This window comes from Pogoniulus pusillus, chromosome 29 (genome assembly GCF_015220805.1).
Source record: "Pogoniulus pusillus isolate bPogPus1 chromosome 29, bPogPus1.pri, whole genome shotgun sequence".
Taxonomy (NCBI): domain Eukaryota; kingdom Metazoa; phylum Chordata; class Aves; order Piciformes; family Lybiidae; genus Pogoniulus; species Pogoniulus pusillus.
In genome coordinates this window covers 5,306,431-5,323,481 of record NC_087292.1, presented here as the reverse complement: position 1 = coordinate 5,323,481, position 17,051 = coordinate 5,306,431, and the positions used below count along the sequence as shown (strand labels likewise).

Here is a 17,051-nt window from a genome sequence, read left to right as displayed (position 1 = left end):
GTCTCTGTTCTCAATTCACCCTCCCACACCAGGACTTTCCTCTCCACATGTGTTGATGTTTGTACATAACACTGCTGCAAAGTGCCAGTCTGGCTGCCCTGGATTGGTGGAGGACATGGGAAGGAGCAGCTTCTTCTGGGTTTGACCTGAACCAAACAACAGTTTTGACCTTCCTCCAAATCACAAGACAGTGGACAATTTGCCAGCTTGCTAATGCGTAAAGGATCAGTGTGAGCACCTGAGACACCTGCCGACATGCAATTTGCTCCTACCCACCACCTGCATCCCTCCCTCTCCACCCAAGACAACCACCCCCACCTAAATTCTGACTCTTTGGGTAGAGATAGCAAGTATCTCTTAATGCTTTTCAGCTGAGGAGCTTCTGCTCTCTTTAAAGGGCTGCAGGAAGGCAGCAGCAGCGGTGTAGTCACTCTGGGAGGGGGGTTGTTGTTGTCAGGGGCTAAATGCACTGCTGTGGGAAGCACAGCTATTTCTCTCTGAGCTTTAGGAAAGAGCCTCAGGCTTCTGGTCTGCCAGGGTGGACTAGTGCAAGGATGGGAAGTTTGGGATGTGAGGGGTCTCTGTGCCTGCCAGTTGCGGGCTGCTTCCCCTGCTCCAAGACACAGCCTGTGCCGGTAGATGTGCTCCCAGGTGGGTGTGATGCTTTGTTCTTTAGTTTTGTGGAGTCTTCTCTTTTTCTGGTTTTGTTTGTTGGCTTTAAAGGTTTAAATGGTTTGGTTTTGTTGTTTGTGGTCTGTTTTTTCCCCAAATGCTGCAAAGCTTCATCCACCTGCTGTTGCCTTCCGGCTTTGCAAGGAGGTTTTTCTCTAAGATCTGGAGCTGTTTGTCTGAGGGCTGCAGTTTGCTCAGAGCCAGAACTGCTTGGCTAGGTTTCCTGCTCTGGACTGTGGAGTTCCTTGGGTGCAGGGGAAAGGATCTACAAGAGAATACTGCATGAGCCTGGAGCTCTGCAGAGGGCAACTAAGAAAACCTCCTTGAAGTGAAGAAGTCCTTTAAAGGCTCCTCTAATCTTTTCCTGAGCTTGCTGTTGTGCCTCCATGGGAATGGAAGCAGAGCTCAGTGCTGGCCTGGAGCTATCTCTCAGCTCTGTAGCAGAAGAAAGCCAGAGGATTTTTTCTTGGCAGTGGAAGCCTGTGTGTGCAGGAATCTTGCACCTTCCCCAGGACAGAACTGGAGCATTCCCCCTGTGCTGGGTCAACACTCTGGGCTGCTTTGGGTGCTTCTCTCTCAACTCTGTCCCTCCAAACCCTGAACTTCCCCCGAAGCGTTGCCTGCTGTCCCAGTGCCAGCCTGCCACGCTGGCAAGTAGCCCTTCCCAGAGCCACGGAGGATGAAGCCCTCGCTCGGAGGGGTTTGCAATCTAGGTTAGGCAGGAGAGGATGCCGAGAGCAGTGACATGAGGGAGGAGGGTGGGAGGCAGCTTTGCAGATGACGAGTCTATGAGGTTGCCTCTCCGTGCAAGGTACGCCTTGCATTAGTAATGTGTTTGTAGCAAATAACGCTGGGCTAGCATGGGAATGTGGGTCACTGCTGGCAGAACTGGTGAAGGAAGAGGGAGCTGCTTGTGCTGTGCTGGGAGGAAAACGTATGTTACTGAGAGATGTTTGGTGGGGGGAGGTTTGGCTGCAGTAACTGCTCCAACTTGTAAGTAGCAGCTTTATGTCGTGTGAGTGGGTGCCTGCTGCCCTGGGGGATGCCCCTGGCCCTGGGGGTTGGGGTGAAATGGTCTTTGAGGAGAGGGTGTGGGGTGCAGTCGTGTGTGTACTAGTCCTGTCCTCTCAGGAAACTGTTAGACTTGCTTGCTGATGCTCTGTATGACCCCGGCCATGCCCGGAGCATCTCTGCTGCCCCAGCAGGCAGCAGGGGGGATGCAGCTGGGCATGGATAACCCAGGATGCCAGCGTATTTTCGTGACCTATTTCTGGGACTGCTGTTCAGCGTGTGTGCGCTCGGATCTGTGCTTTAGGGGAGCAGGTTTCTTCCTGGCAAGGAAAAGCCTCTGTGACTGCTCAGTAGATCTCAGCCAGAAACTAGCCCTGGCTTTGAAGGTGGACACAGGCCAGGGAAGGTGACTCTGATCCTGAGCATAATATGGGATGGGGATGTGGACATCCTAAATGTGCATGTGGTACTTCAGTGCAGGAGGAGAGGCTCTTGCTCCAGAGCGACTATGTTTATGAAACAGTGCTGCTAGAAAATGCTGCCCTTGGTCAGCAGGGACTTGTTGAGCAGCTTCCTTTCCAGCAAAGAGGCAGTGGAGCAGAATGGGGCTGGTAAATGGAGGCATGAATGGGCTGTGTGAACGTAGCCATGTAAGAGCTGTGCAGACTTTGCTCAGCAGCAGTGCTCTTGCATGCTTGCAAGTTGTAGAGACCTTCTAAAGTAGCCTTGTCCAAGCTCCTTGGAGCGATTCTGGAACTTGTCCTGTACTCTGTTGTCAGCAAATAGCTCTGAGGTAGATGAATGTTTCTGTAGCTTGCATGTGTGCCCCATGAGATGCTCAGACATGTCATTCTTTTCCCAGCCTAGGATCAGAGCAGTGGCAGCAAGCTGATCCTGGGGCCAAACCCAAGGGGAGGTGTTTCAGATTTGGAGTGAACAGGCTGCATTACCTGGTGGAGCAGCATCTATGGAGGGAGAGTGAGGTGTTTAAGTTGTGAGCTGGGTTGAGTTGCTCTTGTGAGAGGCCCCTGTGCAAGATGTAGGAGCCTTCATGCTACTGCTGCCATTTGCAGCTTGAAGCTTGTTCTATACACACCTGTATGCTCCCAGACACCTTCTGTGCCATCCTCTTCCTTGGCACTGAGCCCTGAGTAAGTGATGCCAGCTCTCAGACAGTAGGACTGACATCCCTCTGCTGTGACCATGACATCTGGCTAGTCCACCTAGCAGCCTGTGAGACAGACATAGCCCCAAGACAGGCATTGGATGACCTTCAAGAGATCTCTGTGAGCCAGGGAGAGCCTGACTGTCAGGGAAGGAGTACTAAGCCCAATGGGAAGAGATGGGGATTGAAGCATCTGGGTGCTGCCTACATGACAAACTCTTGTACCTGCTGCAGGGGCAATGTATGGGACAAAGTCAGGGTCTCAGACTAGATGCAGTAAGCTCTCTTACCGAATGGTTTGTGGTGTTTAACTTACTGCTTTCTCTTTATATTATCCATTCAGAAACCTCAAAACCACAGCCTCTGTGTTAGCTGCTCAAATGTACCCCCAGATTCCAGACCTGCTGGTGGTGCCAAGCTCAGTAACCCTTAGGAGCATGCTGGTCCCTTCATCAGGCAGCTCCAAAGACCCGTGTAGGAAGGGCTCTGTATATGGGCTTGTGTTTACTTCAAAACTTGTCCTGCAAGCGTCTTACCCAAGCAGATGAGCTTTGGCAGTTGATGCTGCCAGCTCTTTGGACTGTAGAAGACTGCAGGACAGCAACTTGCTTGTGTCTACAAAGGCTTTCTCTGTTCTTGGGGGAAATGAATGCTTCTGTATGTGTTTTGGTTCCTTCTTTCCCTTGGATAGCAAAGCTAGAGCAGAGCCAGAGAGTGACACTGAGTCTTGAGATGCTTTGCTTAGGAGTAGTTAATGAAACTAACTCCTCTGCTTGTGCATCTCAGGCTTTTCCCTTGCCCAGCCTGTGCAGCAAGGAGCAGGCTCAGGACTTTCTCTGAAGGGGGAAGTGGTGATGATGATGATGATGGGTGGTGGCAACTGCTTTGCATGGCTGGGCAGCTTCGATGCTGCACGGTGGGAGTCCCAGCTTCTGGCACTGGCTGTGTGTCCTTGGGCAAGTCACTTAGTCTGTGACACGTGTGTGCTGGCTCACCTCCTGCAGAGCCCTGAAAGCTTTCATTCATGGCCCTAATTACCCACAGAGTCCTGAATGGAAGGGGCAGCGGCTGTGCCAAGGGCCTGACGTATCCCACTACAACATTCCCCTTGCGAACACCCTCCTCGTCCCTCCTGGGGAGCCAGGGGTAGCCCGGGGAAGCTCGACGGTGGTGCTCCAGCCCAGGTGCTGTCTGTTGTGTGGCCCCTGTGCCCATCCTGGAGCCGTCGAGTGCTCCTGGCAGGGCTGGGAGGGGAGCTGTCCTGGTTCCTATAATTTCCCGGTTATTTCGGTATGTGGGTGGCAGAGGGAGGAGGGCGGCTGTGGAGAGAAGAGCGAGGTCAGTGCGGAACAGCCGTGCCTCTGTGCACCGGCGATCGCGCTGCAGCTAACCGGCTCCGCTGCTCCAACTCTGCTCGCAGAACTCATCAGGCACGGCCGGGAGAGGATAGGACAAACCATCAAGGCCTCCGGCTCCAGACTCTGCTCCTAGTGAGTACCAAAGCCTCCCACTGGGATGAGAGCCCTTTAAAAGCTCAGCCCCATGACCCAGGCGCTGGCTCGGCGGTGAATGGAGCTGGCTGGCACCAGCCAGATGTGGGCAGTGCCCAGGGACAGCTGCCAGCACCCACTGCTGCTCGGCATCTCCCGCCGTGGTCAGCCTGGCTGTGGAGGAGGGGGGCTCTGGGATGGCCAGGGGGCTCTGCCTGGTGGTGTGTGGGGGTGGAGAGGGGGAGCACCCACAGGTGAGAGTCGGGGAAGCCTGGTGGGATGTTGGAGCCCTCTTTTTGGAGGGGGCAGGGTGGAGGGTTCTGGAGGATGAGAGCTTTCAGAGCCTCCCTACAGTGTATCAAAGCTTGGTGGGGCTGAGGAGAAATGGTCAAAGCTGTTGGAGTCAGAGGAGAAGGGAAAAGAGCCTTTTGTGCTGGGGTTTCTTGTTTGTGTGGGTTTTTGGGGTTTGTGGGTTTGTTTTCCCCTCCTCTTATTTCTTTAATCCTGCCTTTGGTAAGGAAAGTTGGGGAACCCTTAAAACCCAAAGGGAGGAATCCCTGGGATAGCAGGACCCATCCTCCCCCAGTGATACTCAAGCAGGATGGATCTGAACCAATAAGTGTGGAGTTCAAATCCAACTTCTTTGGCCCTAGCAGTAGCTATGCTGGGTAGATGAGAACCCTGTGCTTTGCTGCTGCCCACTGAGCCTGTCCTGGCTGCCATGGCCACCCCTCCTCTCTGCAGTGCTACCAGCCTTGCCCTGCCCTGGAATAATGCTCTCTAACTGCTGCCAGCCCAGATGCCATGAGGCAGTGGGACTTGGCTGGATTTTCTTGGCTGCCCTGTGGGGACACTAACTGGGTGGCAGGGGTAGGTGCTGCAGCATCCCTGGGGGGGCTGCATCTGCCCCAAGAAGGGTCTGGCCATGACCAGGAGGGTTGCAGCCTTGTCTGGCCGTGAATCTGTGTTGCTGCCAGGGGTGTGCTGATCTTCGTGTTGATGCCCTGACTGCTTTCTGCTAATGCAACCAAGGACTGACAATGGCACTAATATTCTTGTGCTTGTTTAACTCACTTGTGCACCCAGGCACTGTTTTCACCCCATCTCCTGTCTGCATGCACCTGCTGTCCCCTGCATCCCCCAGAGCAGGTTCCCCCCAACCCTGTGGAAGCAGTCAAGGGGGTAGCTGGGGAGCTCCTCTGAGGTGTCCTGTGATGAAGGGGAGCACACAGTGGGGGTCTGTGGTGCTCTCTGGCAAGTCAATGGTGTGGAGCTGTTTCTCTCTTGTATTCTGTTCTCAATACTGGCTTGTTCTTTTCCCAAGTGCTGAGCGAGTTGCTTTTTTAATGGATCGTTCCCGGAGCCCAGATAAAAGCACCCAGGTGAGATCATAGCTCTGAGCCAGCAAGCCCTCACTTTTGGCATGGAGAAAGGCTGGTGCCTGCAGGGGGAAAGAAAGGAGGAGAGCCTGCAGCAGCCTGCCAGGAGTCTTTCTGCAGCGTTGTCCCTGTGGGGGTGCTGGGTAGAGAAAAAGGAGAGCAGAGAGGCCCTATGTAGTCTTTTGGAAAAGACATAATGTTTCCAGAGTTTGGAGAGGGGAAGATTGCTGAGGAGCAGGAAGAAGAGGCTTAAGCAGTCTTATCTAGTGGAAGGTGCCCCTGCCAATGGCAGGGGGCTTGGAACTAGATGATCTTTAAGGTCCCTTCTGACCTAAACCATTCTGTGTGTCAGTGGGAGGAGGGCAGTTGTAACTCTCCGGTGCTGTGTCTTCATAAGGAAACTTCCAAGGCTCCAAAACTGTCAGTTTTGGGGCTAGATAGGAGTGGGCAGAGTGCTGTAGGGTTTAGGCTGCTGTTGTGTCCTGCTGCAGGAATGCTCCTGTCTCGGAGCCGGGCACAGGGTTCTTGCCAAGCTCAGCCAGTGGGGAGTGCCCAATGTCTTGGTGCTGTGGTGAGAACTGAGCTGCAGAGTGCCTTTCTTCTGTGGCAGCACAGCAGGTCCTGAAAGCCTCCAAATGGGAGCCAAGCAGTCACCTAGCACTTCCTCTTTGTGCAAGCATGGGATGAGGACTTTGACACAGGCTCTGGCTCCTTACAGCCTCCAGCTTAAAGATGTTATTGTTTTGGGGCATGGCTTGCCTCTTTTCCCAAGGGTTTGCCAAAGCATCCACTGGGTATTTATCAGTGGCTCTGTACAGGTGATGCTGTATGGAGGAAAGCAAAGGGCAACCTGCTCTGTGCTCCTTGTGACTCCTGTTACTGTTATCCTCTCTAGCCTCCAACACCAACTGACAACATCAACCTTGGACCTTCTGCTAACCCAAAGTAAGCTCCCTGCACAAGTTGGGTGGGGTGTGGTGTGTGCTGTGAAGGGATGTGGCAGGAGGGTGATGCAGCTGGTCCATGTGTGTCCTGTGGGTGGTGTCTGCAGGAGTCCTGAGCCCTACATCACTTGGCTTTAATACCGTGTGCAGCATTGGTGCACCACGTTTCAAGACATACAGCTATAAGCTGGTCTCTGTTACCATAACCACACGCCCTTGCCCGTGTGCCTGGTCCCTTATCCCATCTCTCCTGAGAGGTAGTAAGGGAAGATCTTTCTCCTTATTGCTGGTTCCCTGATTATCCTTCTACAGAAGTGTGGATATACTGTGTTGGCTGTAAAAAATGCCACTTGGTCCCAAAAGATGCCACCAGCTGGTGCTGTGTTCAGCAGGTGGGCTGCTGAGGAGTTGCTCATCCTCTCCTGGGTGCACTGACACACACAGTGTGAAGTCCCTGCATGCTGGGAGCGAGGCTCACCCATTCAGTGCCCTTTAATCCCTTTCACAACCGCTGAACTTTCCAAGAAGGAGCTCTGCTTTGGTGCTGCTGCATTTCTCTCCTGGAAACATTAACTTGTTTCATTCTTGCTCAACAGTGCCAAGCCAACAGACTTCGACTTTCTGAAGGTTATTGGCAAAGGAAGCTTTGGAAAGGTAGGTCTGCTGCACAGTTGGGCCTGTTTAGCTCTTGAGAGACAGCTTGGAAATACTTCCTTGCTAGAGGAGTTTCTATCTGTGCCCTTTGCTTCCACCTCTACCTTTAGGAGAAACCACAAGAGACCTTAGGAGTTTTATAGTCTTTTCTTTCTTTAAGTTGCCCTGCAGCCTCAAAAGACAGAAGTGTGAGGTGATTTATGCTCAAGGTGTTGGTGGGGAGCAGTATTTGTTTCCAAATAAGCTTCAGGCTAGCAAAAGATCTTCAGACAAATCTGTACCTTGTGAGACAGCAAAAAAGCATCTGTGGAGGTGGTCTTTTAACCCTGGCAATAAGAAAGCTCCAGCCCTCTGACATCGAAGTGCTTGGCCTCTCTGCATAATGGCTGGGAAGCAGGTACTGCACTGCTCTGGCTCCTCACCATGAGGTCTCAGTGCTCACTTAACTGAAGGGCAGGCAAGCACCTGTCAGAGAAGCCACCTCTTGTAGCATCCTTTGCACCCTTCCTGATCTCAAAAGACCACTCTGAATTGGAGGGGCAAGGTGCAGGAGGGTGGAAGAGCAGTGTGTGCTTGTTCTTCTCTTGGAATAAGCATCGCTCTGTGCCTCTATGAAGGTCCTAGCACCATGCATGTGAAGTGCTTCAGAAACGCACAACTTGCCTAGTCCTAATGGTTTGAAGTAAGAGAAAAGCAGATTTAGATTGGCTGTTAGGAACAAGTTCTGCACCATGAGGGTGGTGGAACACTGCCACAGATTACCCAGGGAGATAGTTGGGACCCTATCCTTGGAGATACTCAAGGTCAAGCTTAGCAAGGCTCTGAGCAAGTTGATCCAGTGGAGGATGTCCCTGCTGATTGCAGAGGGGTTTGAGTGGATGACCTTTCAAGGTTACTTCCAACCCATTCTATGATTCTAAAAGTTGATAGTGACTCTCTGAAGCTATACTTGGTGCATTCACTCAAGAGAGCTCATGAGAAAACATGAACTGAACAGCAGAAGGTGTGACTGGAAGCTGTGACCAGGACTCTCTGTTGCAGGTCCTCCTGGCCAAACGCAAGTGTGATGGGACTTTTTATGCAGTGAAAGTCTTGCACAAGAAAACCATCCTAAAGAAAAAGGAGGTAGGTCTGTTCTCCTTGGCTACTCTGGCAAACAGTGATCAGTGTAGGAGCCATCTTGGTAGTGCAGTTCAGATATCTTGGGGCTGGCACTGATCACAGAATTAACCTGGTTGGAAAAGACCTTTGAGATCTTCAAGTCCAACTCATCACCTAACACCTTCTAATTAACTAAATCGTGGCACTAAGTGCCTCATCCAGTCTCCTTGTAAATGCTTCCAGGGATGGTGGCTCCACTTCCCTAGGCAGCCCATTCCAATGTATCATGAAAGATGTCTACATGAGAAACATGGATTTCTCTGTGCCATGGGAACATGAAGAACTGAGATGAATTACATCAGACAGGAGGGAATAGCTCCATTCCTCAGGCTGGAGATGACTTTCTTGGATTCCCAGCTGTCCCAAAACCAGCAGTGAGCCCCTACTGCAGACTGCTCTGAACCTGTGCTGAAACTCTTGCCACCTTCCCTGCCTTTTGACAGCAAAACCACATCATGGCAGAACGCAATGTACTGCTGAAAAATGTCAAGCACCCCTTCCTGGTGGGACTCCACTACTCCTTCCAGACCTCAGAGAAGCTTTACTTTGTGCTTGACTATGTGAATGGTGGAGAGGTGAGTGTCTCTCAGGCTTTATTTAATCCTTCCCAAGCATTCTGCTCTATTGCCTTAAACTGTTTCTTGTCAGAAGGCAATGATGTTCAAATACAATATTGCATTGACTGCTGGCAAGGATGAACTAGGAGCAGCTGGCATGTTATTGTCCTGCCTCTAAATGGAGTGAAGAGTTTGCTGACTATGACTTGAGCCAGAGGGTGCCCAAAGTGAGGAGTCTGAGAAGTGTGTTAGGAGTGTTCATGGTGGAGAATGAAGAACACTGATGGTCAGCTTTAAGCAAAACTCCCTTATGGGACAGCTCTGGATCTCAGTTTAGTGCTTGGGTGATGCTATTGTTGTTTGCTAGATTCTTCTCTCTCATGTAGAAGATAACATGTTTCCTTTTTCTGGCTGTCAAATATATAAGGTGATGCCTTGCCCAAGTAGGGACACACAAGTGATCTGAGGGTTGGAACCACCTCTGCTCTGAGGCCAGGTTCTTCAGCCTGGAGAAAAGAAGCCTCTGGGGAGAGCCTATTCAGGCCTTTCAGTATGTAAAGGGACAGAGAAGAAAGCTGGGGACAGACTTTTTAGTAGGGCCTGCTGTGACAGGACAAGGGGTGGTGGAGTGAAACTGATCAGAGTGGGTGGAAGGAATTTTTGCTACTTGAGGGTGGTGAGACACTGGCTCAGATTGCCCAAGGAGATGGTAGATGCCCCATGCATGTAACTACTCCAGGTCAGGTGGTTTGGGCTTGGAGCAACCTGCTGTAGTTGCAGACATCCCTGCTGACTGCAGGAGGGTTAGACAAGATGACCTGAAAAGGTTCTTTCCAACAGAAATCTTCTGTGATTCTGTGAAATAGAGTTCAGGTTGTGGATCTCAGTGGGTTCAGCTCTGGGCATGTACTGCTTCTTGTGGCCATGGAATGGTTTAGTTTGGGAGTGACCTCAAAACTCATCCAGCTCCAACTCCCCACCATAGGCAGGGACACCTCCCACTAGAACAGGTTGCTCAAGGCTTCATTCAACCTGGCTTTGAACACCTCCAGGGAGGGAGCATCCACAACCTCCCTGGGCAACCTGTGCCAGTGTCTCACCACCCTCACTCGAAATAACCTCTTCCTAACATCTAGTTTGAATCTCTCCTCTTCCAGTTTAAACTCATTACTCCTTGTCCTGTCATTACAAAACCTTGTAAATAGTTGCTCCTATAGGCCCCCTTCAGATACTGGAAGGTTATTCCAAGATTTCCTTGAAGCCTTCTCTCCTCCAGGCTGCAGAACCCTAACCCTTGTAGCCTGTCTTCATGGCAGAACTGCTGTAGCCCTCTGAGCACCTTTGTGGCCACCTCCAGACTTGCTCCAACAGTTCCACGTCCTGCTTGTGTTGGGGGCTCCAGAATTGTACACAGTACATACTACCACTACAATAAGCCTCTGGGCTGTAGCAAGCTGGGAAGCTTAACTAGCTTAGCAGATGAATGCTTTTTTGAGCATTAATTACTAAGTGATATTGACTTGAGGAGGACAAAACAAGCAACTTTAGGAAAGGGGTTCTGGATTTTTTTGAGTCACTTTGGGCTTATATGGTGCTTGCTGCAAATGAGTTTTCACTGCATTAGTTGGCTTTCAGGCTTGCCCCAGCCATCCTTCCCTTGTCTAGAGGAGAAATAATCAACCTTCTCATCTGCCCATAGCTCTTCTTCCACTTGCAAAGGGAGCGCTGTTTCCGTGAGCCCCGGGCGCGGTTCTACGCTGCAGAAGTTGCCAGTGCCATCGGGTACCTGCATTCCCTAAACATCATTTACAGGTGAGGTGTGAGCACAGCACGACTGCAGAGTCTGCCCAGCCAGACTGTGTGCTGCTAAGGGGGACACGGGCTTCAGTGGTGCCCTACAGAATGTGGGACTGGAGGAGCTGAAGAATCTCCAAACTCGCTGCTGGCTCTCTGCCCTGCAAGAGAGGTGCTGTCTGCACCACCTCATGGGCAGTAAACCTCACAGCCTGACAGTAGGAAGGACAAAGAATGATCAGGTATACAGATCTAAAAGAAACCTGGCTCAGTCAGTGAGAAAAGGTCTCTCAGTAATAATTTCTGCAGAGAAATGCAGGCTAACATCTGAACTTGTGGCAGCAGTCTGTCTTTGTATGTGTGTATACTGATATGTAACAGTGATGGGAATCTGCACTTGGGAAGGTCTTGGCAAACTAGATAAGGAAGTTTTGTTAGCTCCTGTTGTTAGCTGACATGCTTTCAGATTCAGCTGCTCTAAATGTTTGAGCAGATTTGACCAGAACAGCACTTTTTTTTGTCTTGCAGGGACTTAAAACCTGAGAACATTCTCCTGGATTGCCAGGTATGTCCCTGCTGTCTGCCTTCTGCCTTTGAAAGCATCAGGAGCATAGAGGGAGGGCTGTGGTTCTGCAGCTTCACCTCACTGCACAGATCTTGTATGTGTGCACCACTGCACTGCAGACCCTGCAAGAGCAGTGAGCCTGTCCCGTGCAGCACTGGGCACTTAGGGCCTTCTAAACTCCTTCCCAAAAGCTGAGAGCTGACTTGTGGGCAGGGATTGAAGGTGGTAAGAGCAGGTCACTGCTGCTGCTCAGGTGGTGACCACTATGCATGTGGCTCTAGGATAAAGCAGTGGCTAAGCACAGCAGTGCAGGATCTCTTCATCACTGTGAAGCTTTGGACAAATTAAAAAGAAAATCTAGAGTTTCCTTTATAGGTTACTGCATTTGTGGGATGGAAGAGCAGGCAGTGAGGTGGATGAGGAACTAGTTACAAGACAGAGTTCAAAGAGTGGTAATCGATGGTGCTAAGTCCAGCTGGAGAGCTGTAACCAGTGGAGTTCACCAGGGATCAGTGCTGGGTTCAGTGCCGGTCAACATCTTCATCAATGACACGGAGGGGGCAGAGTCTGCTCAGCAAGTCTGCTGATGACACCAACCTGGGAGGCTTGGCTGATCCAGCTGAAGGCTGTGTGGCCATCCAGTGAGACCTGGACAGTCTGAGAGCTGGGCACAGAGAAACCAGATGAGGTTCAGCAAGGACAAGTGCAGAGTCCTGCATCTGGGGAGGAATAATAAACTGCAGCAGTCCAGGCTGGGAGGTGACTGCTGGAGAGCAGCCCTGTGGAGAAGGACCTGGGAGTGCTGGTGGATAACATCCATGGCACAGCAATGTGCTCTTGTGCCCAAGGTGGCCAATGGGATCCTGGGGTGTATTAGGAAGAGTGTGTCCAGCAGATCAAGGGAGGTTCTCCTCCCCCTCTACTCTGCCCTGCTGAGACCTCATCTTGAATACTGAGTTCAGTTTTGGGCTCCCCAGTTGAAGAGGGACAGGGACCTGCTGGATAGGGTCCAGTGGAGAGCTACAAGGATGATTAGGGGATTGGAGCACTGCCTGGTGAGGAGAGGCTGAGGAGCCTGGGTCTGCTTAGTCTGAAGAAGAGAAGACTGAGATGGGACTTAATTAATGTTTATAAATATCTGAGGGCTGGGGGTCAGGAGAGGGGGACAGGCTCTGCTCACTGCTCCCTGGGATAGCACAAGGAGCAGTAGATGGAAGCTGCAGCACAGGAGGTTCCAGCTCGACATAAGGGGGAATTTCTTTACTGTAAGGGAACAGGCTCCCCAGAGAGGTTGTGGAGACTTTCAAGGCCTGTCTGGATACATTCCTTTGTGACCTGAGCTGGATTGTATGGTCCTGCTCTGGCAGGGGGGCTGGACTTGATTATCTCTCTGGGTCTCTCCTAACTCCTGTCATCCTGTGATCCTGTATAGGACCTCCAGAAGGAGAGGGAGGGGAAGTGGATGAGCATGAGGGAATTAAAACCTACATGAGATGCAGTGTCAAGGCCAATGCTTGGAAATCCTGTCACCTTTCCAGCAAGAGTGGGCCAAGTTGAAATTTCTCTCCCCTCTTCAGGGACACATAGTGCTGACAGACTTTGGACTCTGCAAAGAAGGAATGGAGCAAGAGGAGACAACTTCTACTTTTTGTGGCACTCCTGAGGTATTGCATGTACTGGGGTTTTGCTGTAACCCCCTGGGCACAGACTTGTTGCTCTGGATCTCAGATTTGTGAGGGTGCTCAGCATCTCAAAACACAGGTTCTAAGTAAGGTCATCTTGGCCTCTTTGAGGCTGCCAGCCTGAAGCCAACAGTTCAGATGATGCTTTCCTTAGCCAGCAGAAGACAGCTTCACCCATAGCAGCTGCACTTTAAATGTGCTGTGCTTGCAGAGACAGGGGTACCTGCACTTGACAATGGCCACTCTTGTGAAAGTGGGGGTGCTCCAGGTAGCTGTGGAGATAACCTTGACTCTGCCACCTCACAGCAAACCTGTGAGAAGGCTTTTGACCTGTTCTCATCCTAGGGAGCCTGCTGGTCCTGACCTACAGCACCTTGCTGTGCTCTTCTGCATGTCCTGTGCAGGAGCTGCAAAACACCCTGCACAGAGGGGAGGCCCAAGCTCTCCTGGAATGTAAACTCTGCTCAGAGGGGAGGAGATGTCTCTTCTCCTATGCACCTCAACTAGCTTGTGCTAAAACTGATCTGCAGTTGGGCTTCTTGGAGGCTCCTTTTCCTGCTTCTTGCTGAACTGTGGACTTTTACCACTTTGGCCTGGGTAATACACCTATCCTACTGTCCTTCCTCAGGCAGCTTCAAGAAGAGTCTGTAAACAAGGCACTTGTCAGTATTTCAAGCTCAGGAGAAGGGAGCAGCAATTTCCTGGTGCCAGCCCTTAGCTGTCAGTGAGGACACACTTGTGCAATAGTACAGCATGAACCGAACAGGAATGTTCTAGCTTTGGTTTGTGTTTGGTTTTTTTTGGTGTTGTGTTTTTTTTCCCCTGCCCTAGATAGAGAGCCTGATAGCACACAGATCATCCTGTGTGACACCAGACTTGATGTGCTGCTTGCTTTGCAGGCCAGTCGAATTCTCTATTGTTCCTTGGTGGTGATTATTGGTACTTTTGCTGCTTTGGACAGACTGATTTGGGCTGAAAATCACAGCTTTCTCAAAACCAAAGGAGCCTCTCAGAGGTGTAATGTGTTAGTGCAGGACAGCTTTGCTAGTGAGTTACAGTGGGTGGCAAATCCTTGTAGGAGCCCTCTATAGAAAGAGAACTTTCTGTAGCTTCCTCCACCCACCAAAACAAAACCCAAACCCACTTTGAGACTATTAGTAGGAGCCTTTCAAACCCATTGCTCTGAAGCAAGTGGAGAGTCTATCAAAGCACAGTGGGAGCTGCATCAGTGCACTTCCTAATGCAGGTAGTCAGCTTGAGCTGCAGACAGCTTTGTGTACTTGGTGAGGACAAAGCTTCTTCTCTTACGATTTGACTCAAATATTCACTTTGGACTTTTTTTCCCAGTACTTGGCTCCTGAGGTGCTAAAGAAGCAGCCCTACGACAGGACAGTAGACTGGTGGTGCCTAGGAGCTGTCCTCTATGAGATGCTCTTTGGACTGGTAAGTTTTGAAGGTGTTTTCTATGCCACATGATGGAGAATATCTTGTTGGCAATATGAGGTTGATTTGGTGTTCTCAAGGTACCTGACATAGACAGTGGAATCCCAAATTAGAATAACCTGTTGCTGTCTGAATCTCTAATCATGTTTGATATCTGAGAGATGGCAGGTTTCTTTCCTCACTGCAGCACTCGTTTTGACCTGTGATCTGTGGTCCCTTATGGTAGCTCATGTTTTACCTGTCTGCTTCTCCTTTCTTTGGAATTAGCCTCCTTTTTATAGCCGGGATGTCTCTCAGATGTATGACAACATCCTGCACAAGCAACTCCAGATCCAAGGGTGCAAGACTGTGGCAGCTTGCGACATCCTCCAAGGACTTCTCCACAAGGACCAGAAGAGGAGGCTGGGTGCTAAGACAGACTTTGTAGGTTGTTTCTGTTCAGATCAGAGGGAGGACTAACAAACCTTTCTGTTCTGAGCCTTTTTCATAACAGCACTGCCTTGGGAAAAGATTTCCATGCATGCTGATGTCCCTCCAGCTCCCTAAAAAGGGTCTTATGGTGTTGAGCTGGATTTCCAAAGGGGGAAACAAAATGATTGAAGGTGTGATGACAAGCTAGGGCACTAACATGTGATGGTGCTATCTCCCTTCAAGGGATTACTGGACCATGACCCTCCTGTAGTGAGGATTTGCTACGTGGCCCCTACCTGGATATGTGGTAGCTCAAACTCTTGCTTTGACTACTTAATGCTATGTAACCTGCTGGCAATGGAGGGCTGGCAGAAGATTAACTTCCTCCCTGCTTTCTATGCAGCTTGAGATAAAGAATCATGTATTCTTCAGCCCAATAAACTGGGATGACTTGTACCACAAGAGGATTACTCCTCCCTTCAACCCCAATGTGGTAAGTAGGTGTCTCAGTCCTTGCTATATAGTGGCACAAAATGAATCCTCTCCAGATGTCTTAAGCACCGAGGGGTGCTGAAGTGCGAGTTAGGAACTGCAAATGCAGTATGAATGATGCTTTTGGAACAGTAGGTCTCTTCTTGAACCCAAGCAGTTGGTTTGGCTCTGGTCACTCAGTGGATGTCTCTCTGTTTCCTGGCCTAGGCTGGTCCAGCTGATCTGCGACACTTTGATCCCGAGTTCACCCAAGAAGCGATCTCTGCCTCCATCACCCACACGCCTGACCTGGCAGCCAGCAGCTCTAGTGCCTCAGATGCATTTTTAGGGTTTTCTTATGCACCAACTGATGAAGACATTTAGTTTTTACCAAGGCTTTGAGAAGCCAGTTTTTAACTGAATGGGTTTTATGTTGGTTGGGTGCGTGTTCTTCATTCGCTCACTTTGAAAGGATTGTGACTGTGCTTTGCTTGTGGTTGAAGGAGATTGGGACTAATAACACTAACTGGCTGAGATGGAACAGAGTTCTTTTAACTTGTACTGTTTGGATTGCCCCCTTAAATGACTGTTGCTCTGGCAGGGAAGGTGAGACACAGAGTCTGATTTTTATATATATATTCTTTCCCTGAGTGTCTTGTGCTACTTGGCAGAATTGTGTTCACTCTGGTTGTATTATGGTTGAGGTATGTCCCTGTAACTGGCCACTCTTGTTGTGAAGTTAGCTCTGCCCAGTACCCTCCCAAGTGTTGTGCTTCCTAGCAAAATAGACTCTTCGTGCCTCACAGGAGCAGCACTTTTCTTTAGGTGGACTTTGGTTGCTGATTCTGGACTGAGAGAGAGTGCAGACCTGCTCAGCTACTGCTGCAAAGTCTGCTGTAGATGTGTATATCCTGACCTGTGCTCTGGCTCTTCAGGCCAGCCAGTCTTTCTCTAGCCCAGGAGCGTGCCACTGCTGAAGTGACAAGGAGGCAGTGATGCTGTTGAGGGGGAAAGCACAGATAACATAAGTGGGGAAGAGGCTGAGTTGATCAGAAAAATAAAGGTAACTTTAGGGCCAAACCCTGCTTGGGGTGGGGGATCCTTTCCCACCATGGGCTTGCTATGCCCACACTACTGCAAGGAGCATGACCTAGAGCACCTCAGAGCACCGCACAGGGAGGGAGGCTGAGCCCGCTCCCCGCCCTGTGCTGGGGTGGTAGCACCACTGAGCCCTCGCACAGGGGCCAGCAGAGCAGCCGCAGCGCTGCAGGCGCCAGCACCCCTCTGAAACGCCTGGCACCAACGCAGAACACTTATTTATTCTGCCTTAATTTATATGTCCGTATGCTCACAGACTGTCACTTCTTGGGCTCTTGTGTTTTGTTGCGGTGGGAGGGAGAAAGCGGGGTGCTGATGTGGGGGTGAAGAAGGGGCTTGCTGCAACTGGTGTGATGCTCTTGCTGTGCTGGAACTTCTTTTTTTATGCTGAAGTCAACAGCAACCTGACCTGGTTTGTATTAAAGTGCACACACTGATGTGCTTCCATCTCTGTCCCGTATGTAAGGGGAAGGGGGCTGTGGGTTTTGGTTTAATGATGTGCATGACGGTGGCAATATTGCAACTATTTGGCTCCACCAGCCAACCGCCCAAGC

The 17,051-nt window shown here is 50.7% G+C and overlaps 1 protein-coding gene across 1 annotated transcript; it reads left to right on the top strand.

Annotated features, from left to right (window-relative positions):
• The first annotated feature begins 440 nt into the window (after positions 1-440).
• SGK2 (serum/glucocorticoid regulated kinase 2) lies at positions 441-16,934 on the top strand. The gene is made up of 14 exons (XM_064167939.1): positions 441-651; positions 4,269-4,338; positions 5,663-5,720; positions 6,613-6,662; positions 7,258-7,315; positions 8,357-8,440; positions 8,920-9,051; positions 10,733-10,845; positions 11,356-11,392; positions 12,970-13,056; positions 14,422-14,517; positions 14,785-14,940; positions 15,332-15,421; positions 15,628-16,934. Exons 1-14 carry the CDS (start codon positions 465-467, stop codon positions 15,781-15,783), a joined length of 1,374 nt encoding a protein of 457 aa, XP_064024009.1. The 5' UTR covers positions 441-464; the 3' UTR covers positions 15,784-16,934.
• Positions 16,935-17,051: the final 117 nt, after the last annotated feature.